Source organism: Pantherophis guttatus, chromosome 1, assembly GCF_059756535.1.
Source record: "Pantherophis guttatus breed Tessera chromosome 1, ASM5975653v1, whole genome shotgun sequence".
NCBI lineage: Eukaryota > Metazoa > Chordata > Lepidosauria > Squamata > Colubridae > Pantherophis > Pantherophis guttatus.
The window spans coordinates 326,158,460-326,173,363 of record NC_142063.1 but is presented as its reverse complement, the minus strand read 5'-3'; the positions used below and the strand labels follow the sequence as shown (position 1 = coordinate 326,173,363).

Below are 14,904 nucleotides of genomic sequence, written 5' to 3'. Positions count from 1 at the left end.
CAGTTTGACACCCCTGCAATAGACTCTACTGAAAGAGTGGGAAGATAACCTATGACCCAGGCATCTTTTGAAGCCTCTTATGACCAATGCTTGATCAATGGTCAGAAACTGATGCTACATTTTCTGGCCATTTTGAGATGAGCAACGGATGAAAACCAGGAGTGCTATTCAGCAGGTTCTGACAGGTTCTGGAGAACCGGTAGTGGAAATTTTGAGTAGTTCAGAGAACCAGCAAATATTACCTCTGGCTGGCCCCAGAGTGGGGTGGGAATGGAGATTTTGCAATATCCTTCCCCTAGGAGTGGGGAGGGAATGGAGATTTTGCAGTATACTTCCCCTGCCATGCCCACAAGCCATGCCCACCAAGCCACACCCACAGAACCAGTAGTAAAAAAAAATTGAATTCCACCACTGATAAAACTAATGTAAGTCTTAAACTAAACATCACAGTTTTTTTAAAAAAGGAACCCAGAATTATGCCAATGAAGAGACGACCCAGCTGATGGACGGGGTCCCCTCTCCCCCACTCTTGGAAACGAGGCGTGGGGGATGAAGATTTTATGTGGTTGTGTGTCATGTTAGTTTTTGTTTTATGTTATTTGTATGTTTTATATTTTTATTATTTTTTTTATGTTATGTGTTGTCTATATATATTTGTTTGGGTTTTGGGTCACGGAAAGGAAAAAGAGGGAATAGTTAAAATTAAAAATATTAATGGGGATAATTAAGGTAATGACTTGGAATGTTAAAGGTACTGGGAATCAGATTAAGAGAAGACGTTTAGAATTTAAGATTAAAAGAGATTCTCCTGACATACTTTTTATGCAAGAAACTCATCAGAAATCTGAAGATATAAACAGGATGTATTTAAAAGGGATGCAGGTTTATGAAAAAGCTTTTGGGTCCTCAAAATCTAGAGGTGTTGCAACATTAATATCAAATAGAGTCCAATTTGAAAAAAACAAAGTAATAGCAGATATTGATGGACGGTATTTGATAATAACAGGATGTATTAACGAGGAAAAAATAACATTAGTTAATTTATACTCACCAAATGTGAATCAAAAAGATTTTTTGAATAAGATTACCGATTTGTTGCAAACTGAAAGGGTAGGGAAAGTAATTATTGCTGGTGATTTTAATTTAATTAGAAACCAGATGGATAGTACCAATCCTACCCGATATGGTAGAATAAGAAAAATGGGGATACTTGATAATTGGATGTTGCAAAATGGTGTAGTAGATGTTTGGAGGGAGATTAAAGGTAACGAAAGAATGTATACTTTTCACTCAAAGGTATTTAATTCATATTCAAGAATTGATTATATTTTTGTATCCAAGAATCTGATGGATAACGTGGACAATATGGATGTTGGAATATTTAAAGACTCTGACCATGCAGAATTGTTATTAGAATTAGATATGTTTTTGAAGAAAAAAGAAAATTGTTGGAGATATGATGAAAAATTATATAAAAACGAGGAAGATAAGAATCATATTCTTAAGAAATGGGAAGAAAATTGGGATTGGAATGATAATGGGGAAGTTAATTATGGAACAGTTTGGGACACAATGAAAGCAATTTTTAGAGGAGAAAGTATTAAATTATCAAGTAGGAAGTATAAGAATTATAAAGTATAAATAGAGGAAAAGAAGAAATTGATAAAAGAACTGGAAAATAGATTTCTAGAGACTAAGGATAGGAAATTATGGGAGGAACTTAAAAAATTGAAAAATAAACAAATAGCGGAAGATACAGAAATAGTTAAAAAAATTAAGCTATTTAAAAAGAGAATTTTTTGAATATGGTAATAAAAATTCAAAATTATTAGCAAGAATGGCGAAAGATAAAAAAAGAAAAAAGAGAAATAGGTGTCCTAATAGATGAAAAAGGTAAGAGATGTTATAAAAAATTAGAGAAATGTGAAATTGTTAAAAAGTTTTTTCAAGAATTATATCTTAAAAAAGAAATTGATAATTCTAAATTAAAAAATTTCTTAGAAAAATATGGTCAGAAGAAAATTGATAATAAATATAAAGAAAAATGGAAAAGGATATTACCTCTGAGGAAATTAAAGATGTGATTCAGAAGCTAAAACTTGGAAAATCTCCAGGTGAGGATGGGTTACCAGCAGAATTCTATAAAGAGTTTAAAGAAATTTTGATCCCAAAATTACAGATATTGTATAATAAGATATTACATGGAGATGATATTCCCATGTCCTGGAATAGAACAATTATATCCTTAATCCCGAAACCAGGTAAAGATCTAGAAAAAATTGAATCCTATCGGCCCATTTCCTTGATTAACCAAGATGCTAAGATATTTACTGCAATTGTAGCAAATAGATTGAATAATTTTATAGATAAATATATAAACCATAATCAAGTAGGTTTTGTTAAAGGGCGTTATATGTGTGATTTAGTTAGAAGAATATTAAATATTATTGATATTGCTGAGAATAATGGTGATAAGATAGGTATTCTTGCCTTGGATATTTTTAAAGCTTTTGATTCTAAACAATGGGATACTATAAAAGAAATGATTTCTGCATTAGGATTTGGTAATAAATTTATTCATATTATTTCCAAATTGTACCAGAGGGGTACGGCAAGAGTGAAGGTAAATGGTATATTTACACAAGATATAAATTTGGAAGCAGGGACAAGACAGGGTTGTCCTCTGTCTCCGACCCTATTTTTATTAGCAATGGAAATTTTAACAACTTTGATTGAAGAGGATTCAGAATTAATAGGTTATAAAGGCGTCAAAGTTAATTTATATGCAGATGACACTCTTGTCATTTTAAATAATATTACAAATGATATAAAAAGAGTTCAAATACATTTGGAAGAATTTGAAGATATGACTGGTTTGAAAGTAAATTGGGCAAAATCAGAATTATTAATGGAAATTGATAGGGAAAATAAATTAGAAAAATTACAAAATCAATTTGGAATTAGGATAAAGGATAATTTAAGATATTTAGGTATTATACTTTCACTTAAAATTAAAAATTTAAAGAAACTAAATTATGACATAGTAACAAAAGAAATTGAAGAGAAAATTGGGAAACATAAAAAACTCAAGTTATCTTGGTTTGGTAGAGTAGCTTTATGTAAAATGATGTTACTTCCTAAATTTAACTTTTTATTCGAGATGCTTCCAATTTTTTTAACCGAGAAGGACATTGAAGTATATAAAAAAAAATTAGATAAATTTTGTAATGGGGATAAAAAACCAAGACTGATTAAGAAAATGTGGTATCAGAACCAAAAACAAGGTGGTTTAGGAATTCCAAAATTATTAAACTATTATAGAGCATTTAATATAAAAATAGTAGTAAAAATTTTAAAAGGAGATGTTAAACTTTGGGGTAACTTGGAAATGAAGGAAATAAAGAAGTTCGGTTACAAATGGTTTTTGGAAAATTTTAAAGGTAAGGTTAAAATTTGCAATTATTGGTTAAATAGTTTGACTAAAAATTGGGACAGAGTAGCAAAAAAATTAATACCAGACGCATTGTATTTAGGTAAATTGAAAGAGAATTGCCCAATGAAATTAAATAGTAACAGAGAGAGGATTATAATAGAAGAGAAAGTGGAAACAATTAGTGAATGGTTGAAATTTATAGAAAATGAAATGAAGAAAGAGGAAATGTATGGAAAATTAAACATTAATTGGTTTGAAAGAATTCAAATGAATAAATGGAATAGGAAATGCAAAGAAAGGAACGATGAGAGCAGAAAGGAAACGGAATTTGAAAATTTGACATCTCGAATAATAAAAGATGAAATTGGGCCAAAGGGATTAGTTAGTAAAATTTATAAAATTATTAACTCTGATAATAATTCACAAAGGATAATGAAAGAGAATTGGGTAAAAGAACTGGGTATTGAAATTTCTGATCAAAATTGGAATATGAATTGGGTTAGCAGAATAATGAGGACATTATCAATAAGGATTAAAGAACATAATTATAAAGTTATTTGGAAGTGGTATTTGATCCCAATAAGACTTTTTCAAATGGATAATAAACTGGATAAAATGTGTTGGAGATGTAAAGTGGAACTCGGGACATATGCTCATATGTGGTGTAAATGTAATGGGGTTGAACTTTTTTGGTCTAGGATAGAAAATGAAATATTTGAAATAATTAAGAAGAGGGTCAAATTGAAATTGGAAACCATATTATTATTAATATTGAATGAAACAACATTAACAACTGGAGAAAGAGAATTGGTGAGGATTTTGGTTATAATGGGGAGAATTATAATTGCTAGATATTGGAAATTAAATGTTGACTTAAAATTAGAAGAATGGTACAATGAAACATGGAAATTTGCATTAAATGATAAATTGACTTGTGATATTAAAATTAGAAGTGGTATATATAAAGAAAATGTTTTTTGGAACACTTGGCAACCATTTGTGGACTTTGCACTTGGGAGATTGGATGAATCGGCACCAGTACCTTATCAAAGAGATTTTTGGAAGAATTGAAGACTTCAAGTTCCTAAAACTTCCTTTCTGTTTGTATAGCACGTTGGGGGAAAAAAAATTTTTCTTTCCTTACTATTGATTTTTTGTATTGATTTTTTTCTTTTTTGTTATTCCTTAACAATAAAAATATAATAAAAAATTAAAAAAAAATTTAGAAATTAAAAAAAAAAAGGAACCCATAATAGTTTCTTTAAAACTTAAGATATGATCCTCTTCACCTAGCAGCCATTAGCACTTAAAAACAGTTAGACTAGGGTCTTGGCCACCAAAATATTATCCGATTCTATTCTAGAAACATACAGGTTATTGCATTCGCCTGTAATGGTTCGGTAAGGGCTCTTCTCATCACATTCCTTTGTACGGATCTCTTGGGAAGCACATCCAGTTGCCTTGTAGATAGTGTGCATCTGGGAAGGCGAGAGCACATCTGTAGGAAAGCAAAGGGATTTAGACTTCAGGGCCGCAAATTTAACAGAAGAATGCAAGACTAGAATCACTTGCCTTCTGAATTATACTTTAAAAACCGAAAGCAGGATTTATGTTTTGTAAGGATGAGGAAATTCAAAAGGTGAAAGTTTATGGAGAGTCTCAGTTATCCAAGTCATGATTGTCCCAAAGGTGCTATTTCAAAATGTAACTGGACTTCTTTTTTTTTTCTTGAAGATGTTTTGCTTCTCATCCAAGAAGCTTCTTCACTTCTGAAGTGAAGAACTGAAGAACAGAACTGAAGAAAGTTCTTACCAGACAGTCCAGCTGCCTCTTGAAAAAAGCACTTTTGGGAGAATTGAAGAAGCTTCTTGGATGAGAAGCAAAACATCTTCAAGAAAAAAAACACAATGTCCAGCTGCCTTTTTAAAAAAGGACCTTTGGGTCAAAAGGTGAAACATTTTCCTTTTTCAGAGATGTTGGATAGCTATTAAATGCCATTCATAGCAGCTCCAACCAACCATTCTACAGTAATCAGTAATTTACTTAGTGGCTGCATTCCTAAAACATGCTAAACTTGGTACATTTTAACTGTTTTATTTTTTGTGAAGCTTAGCAGGTTATGTGGCTGCTTTAGAAGTCAAGGTATTATGCAAATTCAGAAAATGGGTTAAATAGTTAAGCATGCTGTTCAATAGCAGCCATCTTGAAGTCTTCAAGTCAATCTATTGATCAATGTAGGATCTGCAAAGCAGAATATAAGTATAGCATCTCTGAAGCATGCCTGCTTGGATGGTCCTTAAATGACTTCAAGGTAGAAGAGCCCACCATCACATGATGTTCCATTGATTAGCAGCTCTTATAGGTTTGGGGGGGGTTGTCAGCCCCCAATCTCTTTCTCTTTAATTTCCATCCGTTGAACTGAGTTCTACCTTAGAAACAATTAAGAATACTCTAATCTAGCGTCTACTACCAATTTGAAGATCTTCTTTTCTCTAAATGTAAATATACCCACCCCTTGGGTAATGTTTTTTTAAAATTTGATTTATATGCTGCCCTTCTCCGGAGACTCAGGGCGGCTTACAATGCGTTAAGCAATAGCCTTCATACTTTTGTATATTTATACAAAGTCAGCTTATTGCCCCCACAAACTGGGTCCTCATTTCACCTACCTTTGAAAGGATGGAAGGCTGAGTCAACCTTGAGCCTGGTGAGATTTGAACTTGCAGTAATTGCAGGCAGCTGATGTTAATAACAGTGCTTTAGTCTGCTGTGCTACCAGGGCTCATGTTAATAAATAAGAGTTAATTTTTAACTGCCCACCCTCTTAGCTATTCTTCTCTGGATCATCTCCAGTTTCCCAATGTTCTTCTTAAAATGTAATGCTCTTATAGGCTTTGGTAAAGCACTATAAAAATAATCTTGATATAATTATAGGTATATCAGCATTAAGGTTTCTTTCTGCCATAACTTGCAGATATTTATTTATTGTTTGTTTGTTTATATTTCATATTTCTAAACTGCCCATCTCCCTTAAAGGGGGCTCTGGGCAGTGTTTTAATTCAGTCTCATGCATTGTTATGCAACTGAATCTGTTTACCACATCATAAAAGCTATTGAAAATGATAAAGAAAACAGAAGGGTCTTCCTGTTGCATAGGACGAGATTTGAGGGGGAAAAAACAATCAAAAGCATTCTCTGAAAAGATTTCCCATGAAATTATCATGAAGACAGATGCTTCCATATAAAATATTAGCTTCTTACAAATAATCATTATTCATGTCTTCTTTGGTTGCCCCACCCAACCATCAACTGACATCTAACATAAAATGATTAAATTCTTAGATAAAAAAAACATTTCTCTCTTGCTTCCTCTTTGAAAATGATTGGACAAGAAACGTACATGTACTCTGCGGTCAAAATGAATGGGTAAATCTGTCAATTCAGTTTCTTCTCAGTTCCTCATATTTGGTTCATCTTAAGACTTCTACAAGTTTGAGATTTTTTTTAAAAAAAAATAGATTGCAGGCATCTTTTAAAGTATCTTTGCGCGTTTTTCCAAACTGTACAGTTTTGACAAATGCACATTGTTTTTGCAAAGCTTCTCCTAATAAATCTGTATCTATCTTTCCAGGAATGGGTGTATTTCCCTTCACGTAGGTTTATTCTCCACTAGGGAAACTGCATTGCAAGAAGTAGAGAAGAGCAAATGTTAAAGCACAACCTACTTTCCATGAGATGGTAATGCGTGAGGCTGCATGCTTATGAGGACCATTTGATATTTTAAAAGCTTACACTATCAACACTGGGGTTGGAGTTTTCAAATTGAAACACTCAGCATTAGCATTAGTTTTGATCTGCCTGTGACAAGCTAAGTTATTGCAGAGGTTATTTTATTTATTTATTTATTTATTTATTTATTTATTTATTTATTGTCATATTTATATGCCACCCTTCTCCCGAGGGACTTGAGGCGGCTCACAAAATAAGCAATCCAACAATAAATAGAATTAAAATTGTTACAATCCAATTTAAAACCCCAAATCCCCAAATTAAAATACACGGCAGATCAGGGAATTTGCTGAAAGAGCCATGTCTTTAGGTCGGCGCGGAAGGTGCAGAGGTCGGGGGCCATCCGGAGCCCAGTGGGTAAACCATTCCAGAGGGTCAGTGCGACCACAGAGAACGCCCTCATCCTGGGGGCCACCAGCCAACACTGTCTGACCGATGGGACCCGGAGGAGGGCAGTCCTATGTGAGCACACTGGGCGGTGGGAGGCCGGTAGGAGGTGGTCCTGCAAGTACCCCAGGCCCATGCCATGAAGGGCTTTATAGGTGAGCACCAGCACCTTGAAGCGGATCCGGAGGACCACCAGCAACCAATGCAGCTCGCGCAACAATGGTGTTGTAACGGGAAGCAACCGTAACTACCCGTGCGGCCACATTCTGGACCAGTTGGAGCCTCTCGGTGCACCCCAAGGGCAGCCCCATGTAGAGGGCATTGCAGTAATCCAGCCGAGAAATAATGAGAGCATGAGTGACCGTACAGAGGGCATCCCTATTTGCACATCAGGTTATAATGTGCAAATAGCAAAGAATGTAAATTAAGCATGGAAGAAAACCCAGCATTTTATTTCCCCTACTTTTGGTTACTTTTTGGTTACTTTTTCCTGCCCACCTAGCAGTTCAAAAGCATGCAAATGCAAGTAGATTAATAGGTATCACTTTGGTGGGATGGTAACAGTATTCTGTCCACTTTTGGCGTATAGCCATGCTGGCCACATGACCACAGAAAATGCCATCAGACTATGCTGGCTCCCTTGGCCAAGAAACGGAGATGAGCACTGTGCCCTAGAGTTGAACCCGCCTGACAAGGAAAACTTGACCTTTACTTTTGGTTAGTGTATTAGTTCAAAGTATGCAAAATACCTGTGATATTGAATTCCTGAGGAAATACATCCTGTAGCTTCTCTTTCAAGAGGTCCAAGGTCACCAGCATATAATGAGCAGCTTTCACATGCAACCGAGTTTTTCCTATAGGTTGTTTGAAAGACACTAGGATTTCTGAAGGGCGTACTGTCTCTTTCTTTAGTTTTTCTTCTAACCTGGTGAATCGGAAAACACATAAATCAAGAATGCAGAATAAAAGTCCCCCCCGCCCACCGCAAAGTGTATGTTACAATGACAAAGCCAAGGATGCTAACTTGAGAGGCGGAGACTGTTTTGTATCATCTAATGAAGTCTAGGGATGAACTATACCTCCATAATCCTAATCGAATACTTTACATTTCTTCATGTTAATCATTCGCCCTTTGATTTCATCCCATTGGTTAAAATGAATATTATCACCTTGATTTTGTAAGGCTTCTGTGCCCTTAATGACGCGCAGGCAGGCAAACGGTATGCCTGTTGGTATTTTAATTCCAATTGTATACTGCCAAATCAATTCCATACTGTGAGATTTTCAATCACAATGAAAAATAAAAACATCCACAATTCAAAAGCCGCAGCAAAACATGTAGAATGAAGCAGGGGTGAAATCCAGCAGGTTCTGACAGGTTCTGGAGAACCGGTAGCAGAAATTTTAAGCAATTCAGAGAAACAGGAGCAGAAATTTTGATAGTTCAGAGAACCAACAAATACCACCTCTGGCTGGCCCCCAAGTGGGGTGGGAATGGAGATTTTGCAGTATCCTTCCCCTGCCACGCCCACCAAGCCATGCCCACCAAGTCACCCCCACAGAACCAGTAGTAGAAAAATTTGTATTTCACCACTGGAATGAAGATATGGGATGAAAACAGGAATAGCTAAACTACTGAATCAGTTTGTAACTGGCAGAAATATCCATGTTTTCCAAATGAAACAACATGGCACATTGCCTGAATTTTTGTCTGAACATTCACACAGAGAAGTCATCTAGCAAACAACGCAGCAAATCTTCATCAAACAGAGCAGACGGGAAAAGGCAAAAATAAACCTGGCTTCAGGAATCTTTGTGCAAAATCTTACCAGTTCTGGGTGTATTCATAGGCAGCATCAACTAATTTCTTGGCTTCTTCCACATTCTGCAGAAGGAATTGAGGTTCCAGTTTCTTTGCTGTGTCTAAAAGAGACACTTGGTTTGGATTTTGTTGAAGGAGACACTTCAATCAAATCCCACAAAAACAAACTAATGAGAATATAGCTTCCCTAACCTGGTCCCTAATCTGGATTCCAAAAGTTATATTCCAGCATATCTAGAAGCCATCATCTTTGAGAAGCCTGTTGTAAGATCAGTGGTATATTTCGTTAAGTACCGTAATTGTCTATTAAAATTGACTCTATGCTCACACAGTACTTTAAACCTTGTCAGTTACTAATGTTATGGATGGGTACCTGAGATCTACCAGGAAAAGCTTACACAAGTCATGGCTGTGTAAAAGGTTGTTTAGGGGCAGGGTCTCCAACCTTGGCAACTTTAAGCCTAGAGAACTTCAATTCCCAGAATTCTGACAGTGCATATCTCTTGGTGGCCCTTCTCTATACCGTGGTACCACCAAAGATGGAATAGATTCTAAGCATGAGTGTCGATGGAGGGAATGTGTGACGGCCCATGTGTCATATGCTTTCATGCCAGTGATGCAAATTATATACAGCATTCACGTGATATGGCATGTATCAATTCCATCATTGTCACAGAGGTGCTGTTATGCACAGACATCATCCTGGCAACTATTAGAAACGTCTGCTTCCAATGAGAGTTGTCTGTAAGGGAGATCAAAATAATCAAGATAGCAGCCACACAATTGGAAATTGACTTCTACAGGTCTTACAGCCACCACAGTTCAGAAATACTGCCTTAGGGATATTTGGCAGACTTTTGAGTGTCCACCAATAAAGGAAATACAGACTGAATTTCTGCATCACTTCAAATGTTAGCAGACTATGATCTTGGGTTGTTTTTTTTCTGCTGTAAGTGAGTTGTTCACACTGAGGCAATCAAAAACACTTGGAAAACGGCATTTGTTCCTGCAGCTTGTTCTTAAATGACGAACTGTTTAGGCTGCATTTTTACAAGAAGCGGGGACACATGCAGACCTCTACAGACACTTCAACTCAATTTTAACAAGTGGTTCTAAAGTGAAAGGCCTTACCTTGCAGAGAAAGGTTATCTGCCTCGTGAAGCTTTACTGCTATTAGAATACCCAGAAGAACAAAGAACAGCCTTAGGCCTTGAAGAAAGCAAAGGTTTGATATGAGTTACTTGCAAATCATTTGGGAAAGTAATCTTTAATTGTCAAACTGAATTTTAATACAAATTTAGAATGTCAGAAGCCAGTTACTCTAGAGTCTAGATCCGGGATCTGCAACCTTAAACACTCAAAGAGCCATTTGGACCCGTTTCCCACAGAAAAGAAAACACCGGGAGCCACAAAACTCTTCCCGTGCCTGACTATTTCTTGAGCGGCCACAAAACTAGCCTATGTAGTTGAATTAAACAGTCTGTTTTCTCCTGAAACTTTTCTTTTCTTGGATTTATCCATGGTTGGCCTAACAGGGGTTGAAAAGCTTAAAAAAATCACGTGCCAGCGGGTGTCGCACATTGGCGATTGTGATGCATATTTTGAGTGACAGGGAGCCGCAGCAGAAGGGTGAAAGAGCCACATGCGGCTCCAGAGTTGCAGGTTGCTGACCCCTGGTCTAGATCCACAGACTTGGACAGGACAATGTCTGGGTATAAAAATGCTTGTCCTAGATCTGGAATTTTCTTTCCTTCCGCCATTCTAGAGCTACCACAATTGGGCTGGAAAAATCTAGATCATCCATAGGTGATAGCAAACGGGGCGGGCACCCTATTTTCTCTAGCCCAGGTAGTGTAATTATATCCCTCTTGAAAAAAAACTGAAATAAAAATCCCCATCCCCATTTATAAAAACACAAATGCCACAATTGTATTATATATGTTTTGCTTGTTTCCCTTCCTTCTGTCTTTCTTTCAATCTCTGTCCATTGTTTCTGCATTCAATAGCAAGGGGGAAAAAATCAGTTTATGTACATTAAAGTGCATGCTTGATTTACTCTATTTCTCCTTCCTCTTTGCCCCCAGACATATGACAGAGAAAATACCCAAAGTTGTTGAAATCACTGCCATGGGAACTAAACTTTGAATGACCATGAAACAGATCACAGCAATTGAAAAAGAAGAAGAAAATTCTAGGGCTGGCGGACGTTTGGGGCCCTAAAAGATTCAGAGTAAATGCATTCCTCAAAATAGAGGAAAGCTCTGTAAGAGAGTCATTTTGGGGACAGCAGCTGTCAATCACAGTCACATCCAGAAGAGCATGCTGTATATGCAATTTCTTAGTTCTAGATCATTTCTGCATTAATGGTGTAGAACAGAGTGTCAAACTCGCAGCGTCACATAACATATCATGACTTTTGCCCCCTTTGCTAAAATGGGGGTGGGCATGGCGCATCTGGGCCGTGGGCTGCAAGTTTTATACTCCTGGTGTAGAACATTTTCATAGCCTCACCCAACCAAGGTTGAAGTCAAGTAAAGCTCTGTCCACAGTTACAATTATTGTGAACCAATTATGATAGGATGACTACCAATGATGGTAGGAGGAGCTGTCCTGACTCACCTTGTAGGGGGAAATGGACAGCTTAAAAATTTAATGAATAGAACAAATGACTGCAGCTGTCACTATAAATTGCTATTAGACAAAAGAGTGAGTCATGTTATTTAGCCATAAAACTATCAAGGAATGTTACATTGTTCTTCAAGAACAGAATGCAAAGTTCCTAAACCTAAGCTAATCGTGCCAAAGGAAAAGTTAAATATAGAAAGGTTTTTGTTATACACTAGAAATCTCACTCTGGAAATATTTAAAATATTAAGGTATAAAGTGTTAATATGATCATCACAAAAATAAATAAATATTCACAAAAGCTTGAAATACAAGGTAGTTAAGCCTTATTGGTTCTATCCTATTAGTCAAACTTAGATAAAACTCAAAAGCCTGCAATCAGCTCTGATTGAGCAAAGCTGATGCCGGGAGGAGGGTAGAGGGAAGAGACTTCTTTTTATGCTGTCACTTAAAGATGCAATGGTTCTGCTTCCCACTGTAGATTTCCTAATCAAAACAGAACGACTTTATCCAATGTGATGCTCACCAGATACACTGAATTACAATATGCACTATTTCTTATCTATCCGAATAGGAGCTGTAATCTAACATATCTGATGGCCCTCCAGTTGAGGAAGGCTGAAATAGGGAATTTCACTAGTTAAGGAGAGCTAATGTAAAATGAAAGGAATGGAGAACACTCAAGTCCATCAGGTAGTTTCTGAGCAATGCACTAAGATAATTAATTTTAAGAAGGATTTCAAAATCACTTACTTGCCATCTTCTCCAGTTCTGACCTTAGATGCCTGGAAATCAACTATTTTCTAGAAGATGGGAGGGACCATTTACAGAAGAAAAGTCACACCCCTTTTCTTTTTCCCTCCTTTTTAAGACACATCCTACCTACTGATAATGCTCTGAAAATGTAGAAGAATCATACAGCAGCTTTCCTGGGGTTTTAGATCTTGTCTACAAAAGTCCAGAGGACTAGTGGAAGAAATCAATTTCTCAATTCTCTGCATTTTTGCTACTACGGTGGTCCAGAATTTTGCAAGCCAGATTTGGTGTCCTACTTTTCCACAACCTGACATGCTTTTGATGTGTTGCAACCCAAATGCTTCTGCAAAGTAACTGGTAGGCTTTGGGGGAACAGAGCAACAACTCCATTCAACTCAAGATACTTTGTCTTGAAGAGCAGCAAGAACCTGCTTGAGAATCTATGGGAGAGACAGAATCAAGTCACGGGCAGAGCATGGGAGACATTGGGAAGTTGGGTTTGAGCCAGTGGTGAAATCCAAATTTTTTTACTACTGCTTCTGTGGGCGTGGCTTGGTGGGCATGGCAGGGGAAGGATACTGCAAAATCTGCTCAAAATTTCTGCTACCGGTTCTCCAGAACCTGTTAGAACCCACTGGATTTCACCCCTGGTTTGAGCTATCAAAAGCGAAGATAAATTGTTCTGCAAGGTCAGGAGAGGGATGCTGTGTGAATTGGAGGAACCCCGTCAAGAACAAAAACAAACAAACAAAAAAAAAACCTTTAAATGTGTGTAACGTGATATTTTATGTTTAAAAATACATAGATTCTTCCATACTCATCACATTAGTCCCTTTTGGGGAAGCAACTTTATGCAAATCTTAGAAAAAGAGCAAGATATAATGGACAAATAAAATAAAATAAAGGCAGGAGATGAAAAAAATGGAAACCTAAATGTAGTTCATGCCAACACCATTTATTATTCTTCTTCATACCTTTCTATCATTGTTTCCACTCATTCCTATAGACCACTCCCCACATTAACATCTGTTCTTTAAACATCTCACCTCTCTTTTCCAGCATCATGTCCATCACATGCAACCATGATCTTCCTTTTTCTCTCAACCCATTTCCTCTTTCTTCATATATTTGTTTAACATTTTGATCCTTATTAACACTCTTTCTGACCAAGCCATCTCAATGTAAAATATTTCTTTCTTTTGTATTCTATCCACATTTATTTATCAGCCACACATTCTAATGTTGACCCTACCTCTTCTTGCTTTATCACATATATTTTTTGAGTATTTATTCAAGTTACCATTATGTTTCTTTTGACATGTCTAACTTTCACTTCCTTCTGGGCAAAAGGACACAGTTATGCACAGCTCCACAATGCATTGGACTATAGAATACCCATTACGGTTCTGCCGGCATTTGCATGTCATAGCATTTCTCCATCTATTTTTTTTTCCCAGTCAACCCTGGTCTTTGACACATTGACTTTCAGATCCATATTCCTTGTTACTTGCTTGATATTTGCAGCAAATAATTCAGATTCTCAGTCAACAATGCAACATAACCTGTGTATAAAAGTACACACAGTCACAGCCCCAATCAAAGTTATTGCAAATATTCCTCCTTCATTTGTCCATAAATATATAAGTTCCATAAACAAAGGAACTTCTTACATATTTATCCTATTCCCTGTTATTCCACTCTTATTTCATTCCATTCCATTTATACTCATACATCCTTTATTTCCACTAGATAAATCATGTGCTATTAAATCAGTGTTGATTTAATCTGACCCTTCAGGTCTCCCAATGGTGCATGCTGTGAGTAAGTCCATTTTTCTCAGCTGCTATTCATTCTCTTTTGTTCCACATTTTCTACCATTATGAAAGGTGCTTTTCCAAGAGGCAACTGGACTTTCTGGTTTTTCTTTGAAGATGTTTCGCTTCTCATCCAAGAAGCTTCTTCAGCTGTTCTTGGATGAGAAGCGAAACGTCTTCAAAGAAAAAACAAGGAAATCCAGTTGCCTCTTGAAAAAGCACCTTTGGGATAACCATGACCTGGATGAATGAGAATCTCCATAGACTACCATTATGAA

General features: G+C 36.5%; 1 protein-coding gene across 1 annotated transcript in view; it reads right to left on the bottom strand.

Moving 5' to 3' along the window:
• LOC117667551 (myeloperoxidase) overlaps positions 1-12,873 on the bottom strand; it is a 32,376-nt gene extending 19,503 nt beyond the window's left edge. Inside the window, exons 1-5 of the mRNA XM_034420993.2 lie at positions 12,810-12,873; positions 10,563-10,640; positions 9,439-9,532; positions 8,359-8,534; positions 4,805-4,931 (exon numbers count right to left, since the gene is read on the bottom strand). Coding sequence (XP_034276884.1) covers positions 4,805-4,931; positions 8,359-8,534; positions 9,439-9,532; positions 10,563-10,640; positions 12,810-12,816 — 482 coding nt within the window. The 5' untranslated portion in view covers positions 12,817-12,873. The remainder of the gene's footprint in view (positions 1-4,804; positions 4,932-8,358; positions 8,535-9,438; positions 9,533-10,562; positions 10,641-12,809) is intronic.
• Positions 12,874-14,904: the final 2,031 nt, after the last annotated feature.